Source organism: Trichosurus vulpecula, chromosome 3 (genome assembly GCF_011100635.1).
Source record: "Trichosurus vulpecula isolate mTriVul1 chromosome 3, mTriVul1.pri, whole genome shotgun sequence".
NCBI classification, from domain to species: domain Eukaryota; kingdom Metazoa; phylum Chordata; class Mammalia; order Diprotodontia; family Phalangeridae; genus Trichosurus; species Trichosurus vulpecula.
This window is the reverse complement of record NC_050575.1, coordinates 248,324,039-248,345,648: the sequence shown is the minus strand read 5'-3', so window position 1 is coordinate 248,345,648 and position 21,610 is coordinate 248,324,039. Positions and strand designations below refer to the sequence as shown.

Sequence of the window (21,610 nt, the reverse complement as noted above, 5' to 3'; positions counted from 1 at the left end):
TATATCCCTAAAATGACTTGTCTCCTAAATTCAAATCCCCCCTCTCCAAAGGTCTTGTGGCACATTTCCATTTGCCTATTCAGCTTCACTTCAAAATGAATATGCCTAAAATTCAACTCAGCCTCTTCTACACCTCTTCTTCCCACTCCCCCACCAAACTAGCTCCACCTACAGACCTCTCCATTTCTGGCAAAGGTACTAGCATTCTCCCAGTCTCTGATGGGGAGGCATCTTATTTCCCCTCCCTTAATTTCCATATTCAATTACCAATTGCTGTAAATTCTTCCTTTGTAATGTTTCACATTCTTTCCAGGCCCATTGCCACCATCTCAGGCTGAAATTGTAACAATAATTTTTTCTGAAGCACCTCCCTGCCTCCTGAATAAACCACCTTGCACAATGCTGTTAGATTATTCTTGTAATATTCCCGTATTTCCTACATTATTCTTGTAGTTTTTCATTTTCACAGTGCCTTGCAATAAATGTAAAAACAGGGGGCAAACATGTAAAAGTGGAGTGTCTATTTGGTATGACACAGGTGAATGCTTGGTTTGGTCCATTGCTTTCTTCCATCCAAAAGCATGCATTTAGGACACTAGAAATCCAAGCCATTTGCCATACCAGCCTCACCCCTTTACCTATAGGGTACATACAAGTAAAAGACTGGCAGTCACCTAGACCATTTTACCCACCTATTATATGGGTATAATATCTGTACAGGGTGCTTTATTACTTATGGTTTTGACAAATGAAATTACATAGAGGACCAAGTTTAGGGCAAGTTCCTTTGCCCTTAAACTTTGTTATCCACCTAAGTATAAAATGACACAACTCCCCCGTATAAAAGAAAACTCACTGGAGACCTCCTACTACAGAAGATAATTCTAAGATCGTTGTTATAGAACTTTCTCTTCTAGCTGTGAACACATCTTAACTGCCCCAGGACATTTTTCACTATCATCCTGGCCCCTCCGTTACTTCACCTTAACCCTTTTACAAGGTATTTTCCTGTTTGGTGTGCAAAGAGTGGATTTGGGGTTACTCAGTAAACATTCATTAAGCTTTTCCTACTTGCCAGGCACTGTGCTAAGCCCTGGAGATACAAAGAAAAGCAAAAATACGGCCATGCCCTTGAGGATTTTATATTTCAGTGGTGGAATTAAGAGTCTGGGTACCTGGGTATGAGTCCAGACTATGACAGGGACCAGTCATGTGAAACCTGGGCAAACGTTTCAGTATCTACTCTGTAAAAGAAGGGGTTTGTTGACCTCTCAAGGTCCTCTCCTGCAATATATCTTGTAATCTCATTATCCCCTGCTTGCCTGCTCTTCCCAATTCTCCCCTACAGAGGAGACAGGATAGGTTCGCGGCTGGAAGAGAACTCAGGGTTTTGCAGTCCTTGGGACTTGTCCAAGGTCTCACGCGGGCAGATACAAATTCGAACTCTGGCCACCTCCTCCCAAAGCCTGCGCTCTCGCCACTGCACCACCGAACCTCCTAAGAAGAGAGGGAGAAACTCACACTGAGTATGCGCGAAGAGCGAGCAGCTCGCCCTCTCAGTGGCCAGCCGCTGTGCCTCTTCTCCGCTCTTGGTCTAGGCCGGGGCACGGTTGCCTTGGTAACCGGAAAGCCCGTCTCTCCTTGGGAAGCGGCTCCTCTCCTCTCCTGCCCCCTCCCCCCTCCCTCGCTCCCTCCCTTTCCCTCCCTTCCCCTCCCCCGGCACCCGGCGCGCTGCAGCTCGCTCGAAACTAACATGGCCGAGCCCCCCGGCCGGCGGCAGAGGCTCCAGTGGCTCCGGCTTCTGCTCCAGCTCTGGGCTCTGGCCGGGGGTGGGGGCCCCTCACTGGTGAGACGGCGGCTCCCGGGGGGCGAAGGGGAAGCCACTGAGGCGGCCCTGGGGCCAAGGGGAGACGGAAGCTGAGGCGGCCTCGGGAGGGGGGTGGTGGTGGAGGGCGGCGGGGACAGGACGGAGGGGACCCCGGCGGCCTTGGGTGGGCGGGGGAGGCTAGACTGAGGGAGAGCGCGGAGGCGGCCGCAGGCGTGTGGAGGGCAAAGTTGGGGTCGGGCCTGTGGGTGAGAGGAAAATTCTGAGGGAGACGGGACAGAGACAGCCTCGGGACTGAGGGGTATTGTGGGGGGAGGGAAGAGGAGCGCACCCCCAAAACACCACCCCGCGATGTGCGGGTGCACCCCTCCCAAGCTGAGGGGAGCTTGCCGGGGTGGGGGCCGACCCAAGTCAGGGTTCGAGTTGGCCGGGGCTGACCGGAGAAGTAACGGTAGGATGGCGTAGTGTGAGGGGGGAGACCGGGGGGCGCCGCCCCCTCCCGTCCCCGCCCCTTGACCCCCTTTAGTTTTCACAACTTAAGTTTCTATTTTTTTTTTCTCCTTGTCTTGGGACAGAAATAAACCCGAAAAAAAATTACAGATCCTCAACCAGTCACCCCGACCGAAATCCAGCAAGTTTAAAGAGGGGTGGGGAAGAGAACGCCCCCAACCCTGCTGTAGCATGTGGAAACTGAGCAAGAGCAAAGTGCTTCTGGATGATTCTCCCGAGGAAGAGGAGAGCCGAGGAGAGGGCAAAGCGCTGCCGCCGCCTCCGGCCGCCGCGGCCGCCGCCTCCTCCTCCCAGGTACGTGGGGGCGGGGAGCGACGGAGCCCCTCAGCCTTCGGGGGCTGGTCTGCTCGGGGCAGAGGAGGGCGAAAGGGGGTGTGGGGCCAGCCGCATTGCCGGGCACTCACCGTGCCCCCCCACCCCCACCCCAGCACCCGCGGGGCTGGCTCTTTACGTAGGAGTTAATGCGGTGTCTGCAACACCCAGTTTTTACCCGGTCCAGAGCACCGCACTTGGACTTGTCCTGGGTCCGAACCAAGTTGTGCGACTACATACTCTTAGTTCTTAATCCTAGGAGTTTATTTGCCTGACCTTGGACGTGTCACTTTTCACCACCTTAGACCTCAGTTTCCTCATCTGTAAAAATTAAGGGTTTTGAATTTCCTAAGTTTGAGACCTGCCTCTTCAGGGCTTATCACGTGGTTGTATGGGGGCTGGGGGGAAGAGAAGGATTTAGCTTAAAACCTGACAGCCCTCTGCCCCATGACTTTGTAGTTCCTGCTAATACTGCTGCTCCGCATACCGCATAGGCACTGTAACTACATTAAATAATGTTTTCACTTAAGCGCTTAATGAATACTTTGTCTCCCTCTAATAAATTGTTATGCCCCAACCCACCCCCACTGCCAGGGAAGTCTATATTAATGTAATTCTCTTATCTATAAAATGAAGGGTTTTGAGCAGTTGATCCCCTTAAGTTTCCTTCCAGATCCAAATCCTATGATCCTATTGAATATAATGCAGTTAAGCTATAGGACGAGAGGAATCCTGGCATAGTGATTAGAGAGCCAGCCTCAGAGTCTGGACTACTAGGGCAAGTCCTCTTTCTGACACATAAGTGCCTGTTTGACCCCGGGCTAGACTCATAGCCTCCCAGTGCCCTAGGCAGTCCTCTTAAGACGTTGCCCGACTGTTTCAGGTCTGCATTGGTTGGGGGAGTTTCCTTATTTGGAGTTCTCTGTTCTAGTGAAATCACACTGGTCCAGGTTTGGACCAAAAAAGCCAGAACAAAACAAAATAATCTACAGGAAAAAAAGCTTAATAAGGAGTATTTTTTTTTAAGCATGGAGAGAAATGCTAACAGCTCATTAGAAGTAGCAGAGTTAGAAATATAACTCTTATCAAAAAGTTTTTTTTTTTCTGAACTATCCTTTCAGGGTAGATCAAAATCAGTGGTCTTATCAATATCCTTCCAGGGCAGATCAAAATCAATACATAAATATTCTCATCCTGTACATTTGTTGTCCTTGTTCTTCCACAAATTGTTCTTAAAGAATCTACCTAAAGTGCTAGAGGCATTCTTCTGACTTTTTTAATATTTCCTGAATACCAATGCTTTACTCAAGTTATCTTTTTCTAAACCTTACATGTTTTTTACTTTTCCTTTCAGTATATTTAAGCTCTGAACATAATCAGGCAGACATCTAATCCTAAAATAGACATAGTTTCAAATTTTTCCCTCTTTAATTTGGGCAGTTTGGAGTGGTCAGAGTATCAGAACCACAGGCAAGAACCATTATATAAGCCAATTGATTTTCAATAGTATGAATTAACAGGGTTTAGATAATGTTTACTTTGTAAGTAGCATCTATTAAAAATTGGGGAAGAAAAGTAGAGGATATTAATAGTTTATGCTTTGTGTCCTTAACCGTATGTTCTTTTAGTATTTTCAAAGTGTACTCATCTTCAGAGTAGCTAAGAGAAGCACTTTATAAGGCCATATATAAATGTGAATGGCCACTTTGTCATTATTTATTACGCTTTCCAAGACAAATTTATTGTACTCTCTGGTATGAATTTCTTTAAAAAAGATGTTGAGAGAACATTTTCATCTTAAATTTTGTTTTAGTTGTTATACTGTATTTATGCTTAATTGGTGTAATAGTTACAGACAGGTTTGACTTATAGAAAACCATAATCACATGTTTATTGAATAACAAGTTATTGAAATACAGATTTTGGTAAATTTTAAATGTTAATAAATATTTAGTTTACAAACATTTTTTTAAATAAGCCTTTGATTATATGAGGGGAAAAATATATACATGTATACTGAAAGCCAGAAAGACAGTGATGTTAAAATTTAGAATCATCCCTAAACTGTTTTCTTATAGATACTTTCCACTTTTTCTCCTCCATTAATTCCTTCTATTTTATATATGGCTAACTAGATTAAATATCCAGTGAGATTTTATGCTTTTTTTTTTTTAAGATTCATAAAGAGTTAGTAGTTGAAGAACATTGGCTCTGGAGTCAGAGTCAAATCAACAAACATTTGTGCCTAACATGTCCCAACCATTGGGCTAAGCCCTGGGGATAGAAAAAAGGCAAAGAATAGTCCCTTTGGTCAAAGAGTTTACAATCCAATGGTGGAGACAACATGCAAGGATATAGACAGGCTATGTTGGAGATAATTGTAGAGGCTAGGCACTAGCATTAAGGTGAATTCTAAAAGGCTTCTCGTAGAACGTGGGATTTACCTGGGACTGAAGGAATCTGAAGACAGAGATGAGGAAGGAGAGAATTCTAAGCATGAGGGACATTGAGTGAAAGTACACAGTGGTGAGATGTAATGTCTTGTTCTAGGAGGAACAGCAAGGAGGCCAAATTTTGTGGGGGAATAAGGTGTAAGAAGACTGAAAAGTTAGGAAGGTGCAAGCTTATGAAGGATTTGAAAAGCTGAACAGAAGATTTTGCATTTGATCTTGGAGGCAATGGGGAGCCATTGGCATTGATTGAATAATGAGGTGATATGCTCAGACCCATGTTTTAAGAAGATCAGTTTGACAGCTGAGTAGAGAGTGGACTGGTATGGGGAAAGACTTAAGATATGGAGAACAACCAAAAGGCTGTTGGAATAGTTCAGGCTTGAGGTGATGGGATCCTGCACTGGGGGTGGTTGCAAGTGTCAGAGAAGAGAAGGGACTTGGGTGGGGGGTGGGGTTCCTTTGATAGTAATAAAAAAGTTAGTAAGAGACAAGGGTTTGTTGCGGGGGCAGGGATGGAGGGGCTGATAAAAGTTCAGTTTTGGATATGTTGAGTTTGAGGTATCTACAGTATATCCTGTTTGAAATGTTTGAGATGTGAGCCTGTGAGATGTGAGAGGTCAGGAAAGAGTTTATTGTTGGTAGTAGGTCTGGGAATTTGCATAGAGATGACAGTTGGATCATTGTGAGCCAATGAAATCACCAAATGAAATAATATAAAATCAGATTGCATGCCGTCTTCGGGAGGGGGAGAAAATACAGAACTCATGTTATGGATGTGAATGTTGAAAACTAAAAATAACTAAATTTTAAAAATACATAGAAGGAAAAGAGCAGAGGATAAGTTAGATATGTCCATTAGACAATAGGAAATATAATCCTGGAGGTCAGGAGGGAGGACCTGGATTAAAATCCTGCCTCTTAAGGTTTATTACCTGTATGACCTTGGGCAAGTCAGTCTCAAATTCTGGAGGTAACTGGTACTTTAGTCTCCTGAAGTTTTATACTTGTATTTTTCAAGGACAAAAAAAAATCGCTATTTAATTTTGAATAAATTATGGAAAATCCTAGGGCAGCTAGGTGGCACAGTGGATTCCTGGGTTCAGATCTAGCCTCAGACACTTAGTAGTTGATTGACCCTGGGCAAGTCACTTAACCCTATTTGTCTTAGTTCCATATCTGTAAAATGAGCTGGAGAAGGAAATGGCAAACCATGCCAGTCTCTTTGCCAAGAAAACCCTAAATGGTGTCACAAAGAGTTGGACATGTTTGAAATGACCAAATACAAAATGGAAAATCCTAAGCTTTATCATAATTCATATTGTCTTCCTATTTCTCCCAGCATCTTAAAGATTCTTTAATTTTTAATAGGGCTTGTCAGTATTCTCTGTATTATTAAAATGTTAAGATTTCATTTAAATAATTTGAAATATCTGGGTCATATTAAAAGTACCTACAAGGTAGCTATGGGGAAAACTTTTCATGTTTCTTATGCTGACAGAGATGAGGAGGAAAATTATCTACTAATTCTGATAGGTTAGTCATAGACTAAATTTAGTATTGCCAACTCTTCCAAAAGTCTGAATCTTTATCACAACACCAAATTCTTTAAGTATTGAACTTAACAATGCATTGCAAATCAAACATGAAACCTCTGCCCACAAAAATTTATTTTAAGTTTGATAAAGAATTATACATAAGCGGGACTAAAATAATTTGTTACAGTATGACAGGTTCTTCAGTATCTTACTAAAACTGATAACTTACTATTTCTACTTAATTTTCAAAGAGTTCTTTGTTGTAACTCTCCTTTTCCCACTAAGTAGTCTAATTGGTGAGAAACTAAACATATTTCTATGCAAGAAGTGCATTTAGTTTGAAATGAAATGTATTTTGTCCTTAATTCTTTGAATTGATTTTTCAAGGATGGCATCATTTACTTGGTTATTTATTTTATAAAGCAAGAAAGTGGTTTAGTGTTGAACAGATATGAGCGTGAAATGTGAAGCTTTAAAAGTTTTAAATTGTTGTTTAATAGGAACTGCTAAGATACTATGATAATATGGTGGCGAAGGGATTGAGGGTTGGGAAACAGCATATATAAATTAAAAGGAATCAGTTTCAGAACACTTTAGTAGGCTTCTAGATCTTGTAATTTGGTTCATTGCCCTTTGATTTTTTTATTATATTCTGATCCTGAAGAAAGCAATACAGTGACATGATCAATATCAATTTAGCTTATGCTTGTGAGTATTTAAAGTTAATTTTTAGAGTGACATTTTATAAAAATTGTCATATTAAAATGCAAAGCACTTTTTAAAAAGACTGTCAGATATGCCCTGAAGGTATTGGAAGAGGAAAGGTGATATTTCATGTATTTATTAATCAGCACAGAAGAAAACCACAGGAGAGTAAAAGCTCTGTAATTCAGAATCTGTTACATTATAGTCTCAGATGGGATGAAATTTACTTTGATACTGTGAGGAAGGATAGGTTTATTAACAAAATCAATCTTGTAAAAAAGATTCTAGAGTATATGCTATTTGAACTAATACCTGTGTTTTAGTCCTAGCTTCCGTACTTTAGCTATGTGGCTTCACTTAACTTCAGTGTTCTCGTCTGTAGAATGAGTTTTAGACTGGGTGATTTCCAAGGTCCCTGTTGTTGTTGTTCAGTCATTTTCAGTCATGTTCAACTGTTTGGGGGTTTCTTGGCAATGATACTGTAATGATTTGCTGTTTTCTTCTCCAGCTCACTTTACAGATGAGGAAACTGAGGCAAACAGGTTAATGAGTTGTCCAGTGTCACACAGCTAGTAAGTGTCTGAGGCCAGATTTGAACGCAAGAAGATGAGGCTTCCTGATTTTGGGCCCCTCACTCTATCCATTCATTGTTCCAACTAGCTGCCCAATCTAAGGTCCCTTCTAGCCCTAAAATTTGGCGAATAAACTATTTTAGAGAATTTAAATAACTTTATTATTTGTATAAATGGCTACTAATTATCAGTTATGTAGAAAGTGAAGCTTATCTGGCAAGACTTTCATGAGGAAATAAATACTTTTTAAACTGTTACTCTGTGGCCTTAAAATTTTTTTAAAAATGAATTACTTCAGAAGTACTCTGCAGTGTAGCTTGGTCTTATCCCAATTAGTATGAACTAGTGAGGTTTTATTACATGAGGTACCTATCCCTAACAGATACTCCACTGTCAATTTTGAGAATTTTACATATTAACATCCAATATAATTCTGTGTTACTTTTTCCTATGGGTTCTAGAGACTACAGAGGAGAAGGGAGCTACATCTCTGATTACATATATTTTGCACTTTGAAGGCAAGGGAATTGGGGTTAAGTGACTTGTCCCAGCTAGTAAGTGTCAAGTGTCTGAGGCTGGATTTGAACTCAGGTCCTCCTGACTTCAGGGCCCATACTCTATTCACTGGGCCACCTAGCTGCCCCTAAAATGTTTATCTTTCTTTTTTTTTTTTTTTTTGGTAGGTGTTGGGTTAAGTGACTTGACCGGGGTCACACAGCTAGTAAGTATCTGAGGCTGGATTTGAACTCAAGTCTTCCTGACTCTAGGGACAGTGTTCTTTCCACTACATCACTTAGCTGCCCCTATTTTGCACATTCTTACTAATTGGGGAGGAAGAAGGATGAGCATCTCAATTGGAAAAGGGGACATGCTCCTATGTCTGTGTATTGTACATGTATGTGTATGTATGTGTGTATAATATTCATGCATCCTAATGTGAGATTCATTGAGATCTCCAGGTTTGTCTTGGGATATAGACGAATTACTTTTTCTCCTCAGTTGCCTTAAGGGGATCAACATCTAGATTAGTGGTTTGTGAAAAGCAAATAGCAAACAGTTTTGCCACAAATTCTGCTAAGGGTGCTCTGAAATTTTGGATGTTATGTTATTATAGATAAAAATTCTTAAATAGTTTAATATAAATTTTACTTACCCAGCATTCAGAGGATGTATATATCATTCACAAGATGAACAAAACTTAGCTATTATACATAACTAACTCCAAACTAACTGGACTAACCTCAAAACCTATTAGACATTGAACTTGCAAAGAACTCAATAAAAACTACTTCTCTTACTAATGGAAACCGCATGTCCATGGGGTTGCCAACTTAAACTTTCTGTATGCTGTGATTTTTCATAGGAATATTGTGCATTGAATTGAAGTTTTATTTAGGTTAGATGTGGAGATGAGCTATTGAATAATATAGATTATGCTTTTTCCCCTTCTTATCCATCTTCTTTTCTTTATTATGAATACTTGGGATTCTTTTACATAAGAAACTGCAAGAAAAGATCCTTCATGAAGACATAGGGCCTCTTTTTTTCTTTCTTTTTTTGGTAGATTTAAGGGAACATCATGAGCTAGTTTACCTTGTTAATGTCAGCAATATTATAAGTTTCTTAAGGGCAGTTACCATAATTTATACTTTTCCTTTATTCTTCATAGTCCTTATAACATTGAGCCATATATAGTAGGCCCAGATAAATAATTATTAAAATCCAACAAACCTTTATTAAATTACTGTGGTAGACGGAGTGTCTTATAGATGACAAAATGAGGTCCTTCAAGGAACTTACAACCTAGTAAACTAAAAACTACATAAATAACTTTACATAGTAAAAATTAGTATATAAGTACATAAGAGAGATAAGGTACAAAATGTTGTATGAATCATAGGAGGGAAAGAGCATTTCTGTTTGGAAGCAACAAAGAAGGCTTCATGGGTGAGGCATCATTTGAATTGAACTTAAAGGGATAAGTAGGATTTCTGAGCTCTGCTTTTGACTTTCTGAACTTCTTTTTCCATCAATACACAGCAAGCTTCTCACCCTGGAAGATCACTGAGGCCTCTTTATTTGATTGGTCAGTTCTTCGTGGAACCTCCATTTTAAGGAAAGTGTGTAGGCTAGCCATGTTCATTCCTTCATTCCTCTCTCAGGTCCATTCTTCATTCTTTGGATCCCACCCCCCTCCCCCCACGCCCGTTGTTTCTTTTTCATATATTGTCTTCCCTTATTAAAATGTAACGGTCCTGAGGGCAGGGACTGGCTTTCTTTTGCTTGTATTTCTATTACCAGCACTTAGTACAATGCCTGGCACATTGGAAAATGCTCATTAAGTGTTTCTTGAATTGACTTTCAATAGGTGGAGATGGAGGGAAAGATATTCTAGGTGAAGAGAATGATGTGAGCAGAAATTTTTGGAATCATAGTTGAAGAACTGTTTTATACTTTGTACATGTAAAAAAAAAAAAGAGTAAACAAGTGTCCGTGTCCTAGACCTTTCTTTCACCTTCCTTCTGTCTGTTTACCTTCATTGATACCTTGTTTGCTCCTGACCATACTATATCTCTGTCTCTCCTCTTCTCAGAGTGGTTGTTGTATATGAGTTCCAAGGTCATCCTTTTTTCTCTAGGATTTTAGCATCTGACTCATCTTCCTCTCCTCAATTTCTGACCTTATACTATGGGGTTTCATCATTCCTGTTGATTCTCCCTCTAACTCTTAAACCTTCCAATTCTTCATTTTCTTTAAATCCCGTGACATTTACTCCATTCCACCCCATAGGGATTGTCACATACTGAATCTTACCATTACCCAAAAGCGTGTTTCATTTCTCTAATTCAGAATTCTTACATTTCTCTTTTGGATTGTAATCTCATATCATTCCTTTTTTCTCTATGCTTTCTAAACCTTTTTTTTCACTCATTGCAACTGCCATTCTCTCTACCCATATTACTTTCTTGAGCTATTACCTTTGCTCTGACTTCACTTCCTCCCCTCATTAGTGTTTATTCTATAGTTAGCCAATTCAGTTCTATACCATCTGCTGCTTTTGAATCCCTAGCTCCCTTTGAATCCTTAGTGGTGTCCTGTCACCACTCACCAAACCTCAGTCCTGGATTACTCCCATCATCTATGTCCCCTGCTCCTATTTATGCCCCTAAAAGGAGTTCGAGGAAGTCACACAAGTTCTGACGGGGTACATTATAAATTCGTGTTACCCATCTTCAACTGGACTGTGACTGCAGCAATTCAAACCTTTTATTCCTTCCTATTTCCTATTTTATTTCCCAGAAAAATCTTTCTAAATTTTGATTCATACTTTGTTTGACTCCTCTCTTAGTTGAGGATCTTGCTTTCTTGAGGAAAATTGAGGTTATTTGAAGTAAACTTCCTCTTATTTTTAATCTCAAAACTCTGACATTGTCACTGACTCTCCTCCTTTCCCCTAGCCCCTGACAATAAGATAGCCTCTTTTCTTGCCAAGGCTAATCTCTGTAAGGCCCCTGATCCCATCCCCTCCTGTAGTCTTTAGTAGATTGAAATCTTAACCATCCTTCCTCTCTCCTCTGTTTTCCTCAGCTCTGTCTCCTTATCCCCATCTACTAGTTCTTTATGGACTTCAAATATGTTCTAATCTCCTTCATCCTTAGCAAAAACACTCATTAAATCTTATCTTCTCTGCATCTCTCAGCCATATTCCTAGAAGAAACTAACTCCAAATCCTCTTTTCTCCCTTATTTCTTAGTCCTTTGCAGTCTGGCTTTTAATCTCATCACTTAACTGGAACTGCTCTCTTCAAAGTTACCTGTGATCTCTTAACTGCAAAATTTGATGATTTTTTTTTGAGTTCTCATCCTTCTTGACTTATCTGCTCTTTACCAACATCTCTTCAATAACTCTTTCTACTCTGAGTTTTTATAACAATACTCTCACCTAGTTCTACTTGCTCCTCAGTTTCCTTTGCTGGTTCATTTTCTAGTTTAAGTCCCTTAAATGTGAGTGAAGTCCTCTTACTGTTCTCTATACTCTCTTACCAACTCCTATGGTTAATGTCAACTCCATTCTGATGACTCACATCTATAAATCTATATATCTCCCTGTCAACATAGAAATATGTATATCTAGATAACATACACATCTTTCTATATATCAATAGATAGATATCTCTTACCCCAATTTCCCCTTCAAGCTTCACTCCCAATTGCTTATTGGACAATTCAGACTTATATCCCAAGCAGAACTTTACCCTCAAACCCTCTTCCTCTTCCAAACTTTCCTATGTCTTGTCAAAGGCAGCTACCATTTTTTAGTCTCCTGGGTTCATAACTTTGTCTCTATTCTGGACCTCTTACTCTCTCACCCCACAACAGTCAGTTGCTGAAGCTTGCTGTTTTTCTTGGCACATCTCTCACATCACATCCCATCTCTACTCATACTGTTACCATCTGACTTCAGGCCCTTATATCTCCTTTCTCTGTGGTTATTGCAGTGGCTTCTCACATGGGTCTCCCTACTTCGTTCTCTCCCCATTCCACTCCATTCTCCACACTGCAGTCAAAGTGATTCTCCTTAAGTGCAAATCTGACCGTGTCATTCCCTTACTTAGTAAATTCCAAAGGCTTCTTATTGCCTCTAGGATAAAATAGAAACTCTTGTGTTTAGCTTTTAAAGACCCCTACAAACTTGTGCTAAAATAACTTTCCAGTCAGTCAACAAACATTTATTAAGTGCCAACTGGTTTCCAGGCTCATTGCATATTATTTCCCAGTACTCATTCTGCATTCCAGACAAAATGACCTCTGTGACTCATGTACAACACTCCCTTTCTTGTGCTTTTGCTTTGATTGTTCTCATGCCTAGAATGTGTTCCCTTGCCACCTCTGCTTTATTGAACCCTCTCTCCCTTTAAGAAGCAACTTACATGTTCTCCCTCTCAAATTACTTTGTACTTACTGTCTTTATGCATATTTTATTTATATTTCTCTATGTACTTATTTTCCCTGTCAGAATGTAAGTTCCTGGCTAGTAGAGATTGTTTTATTTATTTTATATGTATCTCCATTGCATAGCGTAGGGCCTAGTAGTTGCTTAATAAATACTTCTTGAGATATATGTGTGTGTGTGTGTGTGTGTGTGTGTGTATGTATATGTATGTATATATATATATGGTTTTGAATGCCAGGCCAAGGTTTTCATACTTCATTCAAATGGGGAGCCATTGAAATTTTTTTAGTAGTGGAATGACATGATCAGAATTCTGCATTAAGAAGATTAAGTTGGCAATAGGGTGTAGAATGAAATAGAGAGGGAAAGGACTAGCCTGGAGCTGGAATAGTGCTGATAGGGAGTAGTAAGGGCCTGAATTTTTGTGGTGACATTGGGAATGGAAAAAAGGTAACAGTTGAGACATTTTGGAGATAGAATCTATAGGGCTTGGCAACTGTCTAGACGTCAGAGGTGAGATAAGGGAATGCTTGAATGACTTGGAGAATGGTGGTGCCACTGATAGAGATAGAGTAATTAAAAGGAGGAACTGAGTTTAAGGCTAAAGATGATGTTTGTCTTTAGACATAGTGAATTTGAGGTGCCTGTAGTATATCTTGGTGATCTAGTTGGAGATGTCCATCAGGCCTTTGAAAATGTAGCCTCAGAAGAAAGGTTATATGTAGAAATAAAAATTTGGAATGATTTTTATAGAATACAGTATATGAAGGGGGAGGTAATAGAATACTTTCCATTTGGATAAGGGCCCTGGTGCCTTGGATAGAGTTTTCTCAATCACTGCTCTGGGGCTAAATTGATGAGAACTTCAGGAATAGTATGCTCCCCACCCTCAGATACCCCTGTCCTTTGTGGCCATAGTCAGAGGGATGGCTTGGAACATAGCACATACTAGGACCCAGCCATCCCTCATTTGCTCCCTCTCATCTCTCAAGCCTTCCCCCCCTCCTTTTTTTTTTTTTTGATAGGGAGACCTGTGCTTAGTCCTATTTGGAGCAAGGTTCTAAAAAGGCTGATTCAAGGTCATATGGGTCAAAGGGGTTAGGTAGTCTTTGCATGGAAAAGGGCCACTTCTTCCTCTGGAGAAAGAAGGTGGGGGGAACTACATTAAGTGACATATTCTTTAGTATTTTTAAATAATGTTTGTAGAAAGCATATTCACTGGAAGTTTTTTAATCAAATATTTTACTTTCTCACCTTTTCCTAGAATTTTAGTTGGGGGAACAAGACAGAATCTCATTGTCTCACAATTCCTTTTTACTTGATAAGTGGTATAGATAAGAGAGTGGGGAAAGAGGCATATATAGAATTATAGAATGTAGCAAATGAAAAGAGTTCCTGTCTTTGAGGAGCATACATTCTATTGGGAAGATTAGTATAAATAAAATAAACACAAGGTAATTTTATCACTGATGTGAGAATCAGAAAAGGCTTTATGTAGCCAACACTTGACTGAGCTTTGCAGGAAATGAGGGATTCCTAGAGCACAAGTGAGGAAGAAGTGCATTGTAAGCATGGGGAATAATAGCCAGTGCAAAGGGATGGAGACAGTAAATGGAGTACTCTGTGAAGAACCAATTTGGCTAGACTGCAGGGTATATGAAGGGGAGGAATATATAAGACTAGAAAGGTAGGTTGGAACCAGATTATAAAGGACATAAAAATATGCTCTTGATCTAAAGGCAATAAGGAGCTACTGTACTGGAGTTTATTGAGTAGGAAAGCAGGCCTGAACTTTAGGAAAATCAATTTGCAGCTATGTGGAGCCTCCACATAATGCTCCTAAAATGCTGCTTTGGTTGTGTTGCTTACCTGCTTAGAAACTTTCACGTTGCCTAACATTCAAATTCTTGCACTCTGGTTACAGTCTGTCTTTCTTTCCTTATCCAGTTAGTCCCCTATGCACTCCCAGGTACTCAATCTTATGTAAACTTTGTACCATTCCTGCTGCCTAGCACTAAATATATTACAGTGTTGTACGCATATAGTAGGTACTTAATGTCAGTTCAATTTTTTCATGCCTTTACCCTTGCCTAGAATTTTGTTACTTTATATTTTAATACATTTATTTTTTATTTTTAGTTTACAACACTCAGTTCCACAAGTTTTGGGGTTCCAAATTTTCTCTCCCACCCACTCCTCCCCCCACCCCCCAGGTGGCGTGTAATCTAATGTAGGTTCTACATATACCTTCAGGTTGAACTTATTTACATAATAATCCAGTTGTAATGAAGAATTATAACCAATGGAATGAATCATGAGAAAGGAGAAACGAAACCAAAAAAGAAGGAAAAAGAAAAAAAAAGAGAGCAAAAAGTTTGCCTCAGTCTGCATTCAGACTCCCTAATTCTTTCTCTGGATGTGGGTATTGTTACTTTTTTTTTAATACAGATTATATCCATTCTTCATCCACCGTGGTATAGTGGATAGTGCTTGACTTGGAGTTGGATAGTCCTGGGTTTGAATCCTACTCCAATTACCAGCTTTGTAATCCTGGGCAAGTCACTTGATCTCTGTGGGTCTCAGTTTCCACATTTGTAAAATGAAAGCATTAGACTTGGTGAACTCAATGATATTTCCAGCTCCAAATCTGTGATCTGCTTGATCTTTCCATGGTCACTTCAGTGCTCTTAACTTTCATTGAACACGTAGCATTTGACTGCCTTTGCCATTCAATTGGTTCCTATTCATTAGTCTAAGAAAATTGATTATATCATTAATCTATAGCAGGATTTAGAGCTGGAAAAGAGCCATAGAAATTATCTAGTACAAATTCTTCATTGTTTCGACTTCAGACTTGCTGGGGGAAATGAGTAAAATTCATAAAGAATATTGCTGTCTTGTTGGGGAAATGGATAAATAGCTTAAATCAGAACATAAGTATATAGGAATTATGATAAGTGCTGTGAGAGCTCTGAGGAAGGAAATATAACTTAGCATCTGAGGTAGACCTTGAAAAATTTTATTAAAGGGGGAGAGGGAAGGGTACTTTCTTTAAAGTCAAGGAAGCAGGAAAGGGCAGGCTGATTTGGAAAATTACAAGTTTGTTTGGAGCAGCAGAGTTAGTGAAAGAGAATGATGTAGATTTAGGTAGGTTGGGGTCAGATTATGGATGGTTCTCAATCAATGAGTCCAGACTAGGAGCAGACAGTAGGTATCCACTTGGAAGATTTTTAATCAGTGATATGACCTGACCAGAGTTATGTGTTAGGAATATTATTCTGGCATTGGTATATAGATTAAATTGGGGGACATTGAAGTCAGAGAGCTCATTTAGAGCACTATTCTAGTAGTCTATGCTGACCTGAACTTAGATGGTGTACATACAGTAGTTATTGGTAGCAGAACCAGAAAAACCCAACTAAATCATTTGGCCCTGATGCCCTCCTTTCCTTACATGTTCTGTACTCTCTTTCTTTCTTTTTGTCTCATGTACCTTCATTCAGCTTTTTTTTGTCTCAATCTTTGATTTCTTATATTTCTTTTCTGTGCCCTTTTCCCTTCATACCTGTTTGCTGCATTTGAACTAATAAACAGTTCTTGGAAAATAGAATTAATCGGAAGATCCCTGCCTCTTATTCCACAGCAATAATGGAAAATGTTCCATGTATATAATGTCTGTGATAGGAAGGAAGACAGACTGAAGAGAGAATAGGAAGAAGTGTAATGTGGAGGGATGGATGACAGAACTGTAGATTTAGAGGTGGAAGGGACCGTAGAGGTCATCAAATCCAACACACTGCTACGTCTCCCATTTTATAGATAAAGAACCTGAGGTCCAGAGAGGTTAAATGACTTGCCCAGAGCCACAGTTAGTAAATGTCTAAGAAAGCATATGAACTTGAATCTTTCTGTCTCCCAGCCTTGTGCTACCTCCATTGTAGCATCTAGCTGCCAAAGAAAAGGGGGGGAAAAAGGAGATCAGAGCAGCGTTCATGAAAGGGACCAGGCACCTGGAAGCTACTGAGTATGTCCCTTCCTGGCTTTCATCAGACACTCTGTCATAAGAACCTAACTAGTTCAAGAGCCTAAGTGATATAGCCACTGCTACTACTTTGTATTAACAAGTATTTATTGAGTACAAGCATGTGCTTGTCAGGGCATCTAGTTCTGGAATGATTGGAAGTACTTTGGTTCTACATATTAGTTTCATGAGTACAAGATAGTGGAGGTTGTAGCTAGACTACAGTTGATTTAAAAAAAGACCGAAAGGTTTTAGTGGATTGCAAGCATAATATGACTCAACTCTGATATTGCACCTTTAGACTACATTAAGAGAAGCATAGTGTCATGAAGTGATAGTCCCACTGTATTCTGCTCTGGCCCAGGGGTGGGGAACCTGCAGCCTTGAGGCCACACGTAGCCCCTCTTCAAGTGTGGCCCTTTGACTGAATCCAAACTTCACAGAACAAATCCCCTTAATAAAAGGATTGGTTCTGTAAAATTTGGAGCCAGTCAAAAAGCTGCACCCAAGGACCTAGAAGACTACGTGTGGCCTCGAAGTTACAGGTTCTCTGCCTGGTAGACCATATCTCAATTGTAGTGTTCATTTCTGAATGCCACAGATTAGGAAGAACACTGGAAATACTGCTGTTTCTGCTGTTTGTACTACTACCATGACATAGCATCGTACATTACTTTAAACTTTGCAGAGTGGTTTATAGATATTTCATTTTATTCTCACAGCAACTCTGGAGGTGTTGTTATCCCCGTTTTACAGATGAGGAAACTGAAGCTGAGGCTAAGCGATTTTCCCAGAGTTACACAGCTAGTAAATGTCTGAGGTTGAATTTGAATTCAAATCTTCTTGACTCCAGGACTAACACACTGTCCACTACACCACAAGTAAGACTAGAATGTCCCAAGAAGGGTAGCCAAAATGGTGAAGGGTCATGAGATCACATATAATGACCAGCTGAAGGAACTGGAGCTCTTTACACTGGAGAAGAGAAAACTCAGGGTAGGGATTAAACTTTATCTCTTTGACTTTAGAGAACAAAAGAAATAATGAGTAGAAATTAAAAAGAACCGAATGTGGGTTTGATGTAAGAAAGCATTTCCTAACACTTAGAGTTATCAGAAAATGGAACAGTTGACTAAGGAGGATGGTGGATTCTTCCTCAATGTTGCATCACTTTCAAGCAAAGGATGGTTGACAACTTTTCAGGTACATTTTAATGGGGATTCTCATTTGGGTACAGATTGGACGAGATGGATTCTGAAGACTCTTCAGATCTATGTTGTATATATTCTGTTCTAAATTCTATAATTCAAATATCCAAGCCTACCATTACAATGAACTCTTTAGAATTGAAAAGTAATTATATGATAGTCTCTCTTCTCATATGTCTTGCTTTACCACTTTAAGTTTTGTGACTTTGACATTTCTGCACCCCCAGCTTATATCAATTCTCCAGTGTATGTGTGAAGACCCACTATTTAAGAAAGGGAAATCTTAATTTTTAACTACTTCTGTACTGTTTTTGTGCCAAAATATAGATCCTGTAGAGGGTAGGTTAATCCTTGAATTTCTTTTCATGTCTTTCTACCTAGGCCTCTTTGAGCATGAAGAGACCTTTTGTTTTTGTGAGAGGATGGGTCTATTATGTGACTAAAGAAAAAATTCCAAGTTACGTGGAGGGCAGATGAAAATCTATAGTCAATCAATCGACAAATGTTTTTTAAGCACTTAACTATGTGGTAGGTACTAAGGATGCAAAGACAAAAATGAAACCATCTTTCCCTTAAAGAGCTTTTGTTGTTTTGGAGAGGATAACAAATGCATAATTAAATATACAAAATAAATTCAAGGTAAACATTTTGTGGTGGAAGATCCTAGTTCCCTTCTGATGATACAACTTTCCTGGCTACCCTAGTCAGCAGTTTGGTCTATGCCTTTTCACTCCTGTAGTTGGAACATTCCTTGCTCCCCATTACCACTTTAAGATTCTCCCTCTACCACCATCACTCAGTAGCTTCTTCTCTGGGATTCATTCAGTTCATATTTATTAAACATTCAAGATTCTGTTATCTGTACACCTCCAGGACATTTTTCTTCCTTCAGTCATTTTAGTGCATGTCTCAAAGACTTTCTCTATTCCCCTGTTCCTACCCTAGGGGACTTCAATATACATGTTGTTATTCCCTCAAACATTTTCACCTTCCAATTCTTCAATTTATTCATTTCCCATAACCTACTCCTTCATCCGGCCAGTTATACAGAGATGGTCATACTCTTTATTTGTCATCACCAGCAAGTGTTCCACATTCATTTACATAAACTCTGAAATATCTTTATCTGATCATAATTTGTGATCATTCTAGTTTTCCTGTCTTACATCACTAAATCCTGTTCTTTGTCCTCACCATAACTTCCAATCCTTTTAGTCCTTAGTTCTTTGGAGATGTGCATTCCTGTAGCTTGAAAGAAAAATCAATATTGTATCTAGATTTTAGAGTTGTCTCCAGAATCATGCATGGGAGTTGATGTACTCACGAAGGGAGAGAATAGAAGGAATTGTTTGTCTGGTTGGTGTTTTAATGCTGAGGTAGTACTAGACTCACATTTTCAGCTCCCTTCCTTAATAGAGACTTTTTATTTAGTCATTTTAATACAAGTCTCATTGTAAAAATACTTTTATTGTTTGATGTTTCTGTGAGAAACAGTATTCCCATATCTTTTAAGTTTCAATTTTTGGTTATCAAAACCCAAGAAACTTTTATAATTATGTTGTAAAATATATAAGAAAAGAGTAGAGTGCCAGAAAAAGAACTAATTTCTTTTAACCATTATGTAAGGCTTGTAAAACATCTAAATTTATAACTTGAAGGAATTTTAGATAGTTTGGCCCAATCACCTCATAGTACATAGGAGAAACTGAGGCCTAGTCTAGAGAGGTTAAACCATCTGCCCACTTGTATATACCTAATTAATAATAGAACGGGGGTGGGGCAGAGGGCAGAGCCAAGATGGCAGCTCAAAAGCAGGGAGTTGCTTAAGCTCTCCCCCAGGTCCCTCCAAACACCTATTAAAAATGACTCTGAACAGATTCTAGAGCTGTAGAACCCATGAAATAGCAGAGGGAAGCAGGGTGCCAGCCCAGGAAAGCTTAGATGGTTGCTGAGTAAGGTCTATCGCACTGAGCTGGGAGCAGAGCTGAGCAGAGCTCAGCGTGGGCCAGGCCAGGACCAATCAGACAGGCAGTCGGGCAGACCAGGCTGTAGAGCCCTGAATCAGTGAGCTGTGGCAGGTACCAGACTTCTCAGCCCACAAATACCAAAGACAATAGAGCAGGTTAGTGGGAAAAACTGCTGGGACAGAGTGAAAGGAATTCCCTGTCAGCCACTGCCCCGGGGACAGTGGAGGTAGTGCAGCTCTGAGGTTGCTTCCAGAGCTCCAGCTGCAGTTGCTACTGGCCCCAGGCCCAACCAGTGGGAGGAATTAAGCAGCAGATTAGAGCAGGAGTGCAAAGGCTGCTTTGCCCTGCCTGGATCTGGGTCTCTGTCCTGGTTGGTGGTTCTTGGGGGACAAGGAACACTGGTGTGGCAGAGCTTGCTGTGTAGAAGTAGCTCTGAAAACAGCAGTGCAGCCCCTCAAGCTTGGGACAAAGTACCCTCTACTCTACAAGCAGTCATACCCTGACAAAAAGCTCAAGGTCAGTTAGTTGGCTGGGAACGTGAACAGGCAGCGAAAACAGTCTCAGATTCGGACTCAGACTTTGGAATCTTTTTTGGTGACAAAGAAGATCAAAACATACAACTGGAAGTCAACAAAGTCAAAGAGCCTACAACAGAAGCCTCCAAGAAATATATGAATTGGTCTCAGGCCGTGGAAGTGCTCAAAAAGGATTTGGAAAAGCAAGTAAGAAAAGTAGAGGAAAAATTGGGAAGAGAAATGAGAGTGATGCAAGAAAATCATGAAAGACAAGTCAATGACTTGCTAAAGGAGACCCCAAAAAAATATTGAAGAAAATAACACCTTAAAAAATAAACTAACTGAAATGGCAAAAGAGCTCCAAAAAGCCAATGAGAAGAAGAATGCCTTGAAAGGCATAATTAGCCAAATGGAAAAGGAGGTCCAAAAAAAAACCACTGAAGAAAATAACTACCTTAAAAATTAGATTGGGTTTGGGGGGTGGAGCCAAGATGGCGGCTGGAAAGCAGGGACTAGCATGAGCTCGTCAAGTCCCTCCAAAAACCTATAAAAAATGACTCTAAACCAATTATAGAACTGCAGAACCCACAAAATAGCAGAGGGAAGCAGGGATCCAGCCCAGGACAGCCTGGATGGTTGCTGGGTGAGGTCTATCGCGCTCGGAACTGGGAGCAGAACAGAACCCAGCCTGGGCGGCAGCAGGACCAACCAGACCAGGAGCTGGGTGGAGCAGGCCCTAGTGCCCTGAATCAGTGAGCTGTGGGCCAGACTTCTCAACCCACAAACACCAAAGACAACAGAGAAGGTTAGTGGGAAAAGCTGTTGGGACAGGGTGATAGAGTTCGTGGTTTGGCCACCACCCTGGGGGCGGCGGGGGTAGTGCAGCTACAGAACTACAGCTGCAGTTGCTTCTGGCCCCAGGCCCACCTAATGGGAGAAATTAAGTGGCGGATCACAGCACAGTGCAGAGCCTGCTGAAGATCTGAGTCCAGTCCAGGTTGGGGGTTCTTGGGGAAGGAGGGAGTGCTGGTGTG

At 40.4% G+C, this 21,610-nt stretch overlaps 1 protein-coding gene across 3 annotated transcripts in view; it reads left to right on the top strand.

The window, feature by feature from the left end:
- Positions 1–1,519: 1,519 nt before the first annotated feature.
- The window catches only part of LOC118844749 (testis development related protein), a 64,938-nt gene continuing 44,847 nt past the window's right edge, over positions 1,520–21,610 (top strand). For 2 of the 3 annotated variants that reach the window (XM_036752725.1, XM_036752724.1), the window contains exons 1-2: positions 1,617–1,846; positions 2,401–2,629. In XM_036752725.1, the coding sequence (XP_036608620.1) occupies positions 2,507–2,629 (123 nt within the window). In that variant the 5' untranslated portion in view covers positions 1,617–1,846; positions 2,401–2,506. Of the gene's footprint in view, positions 1,847–2,400; positions 2,630–21,610 lie in introns of all 3 variants that reach the window. The other variant, XM_036752722.1, reaches the window with a different exon arrangement.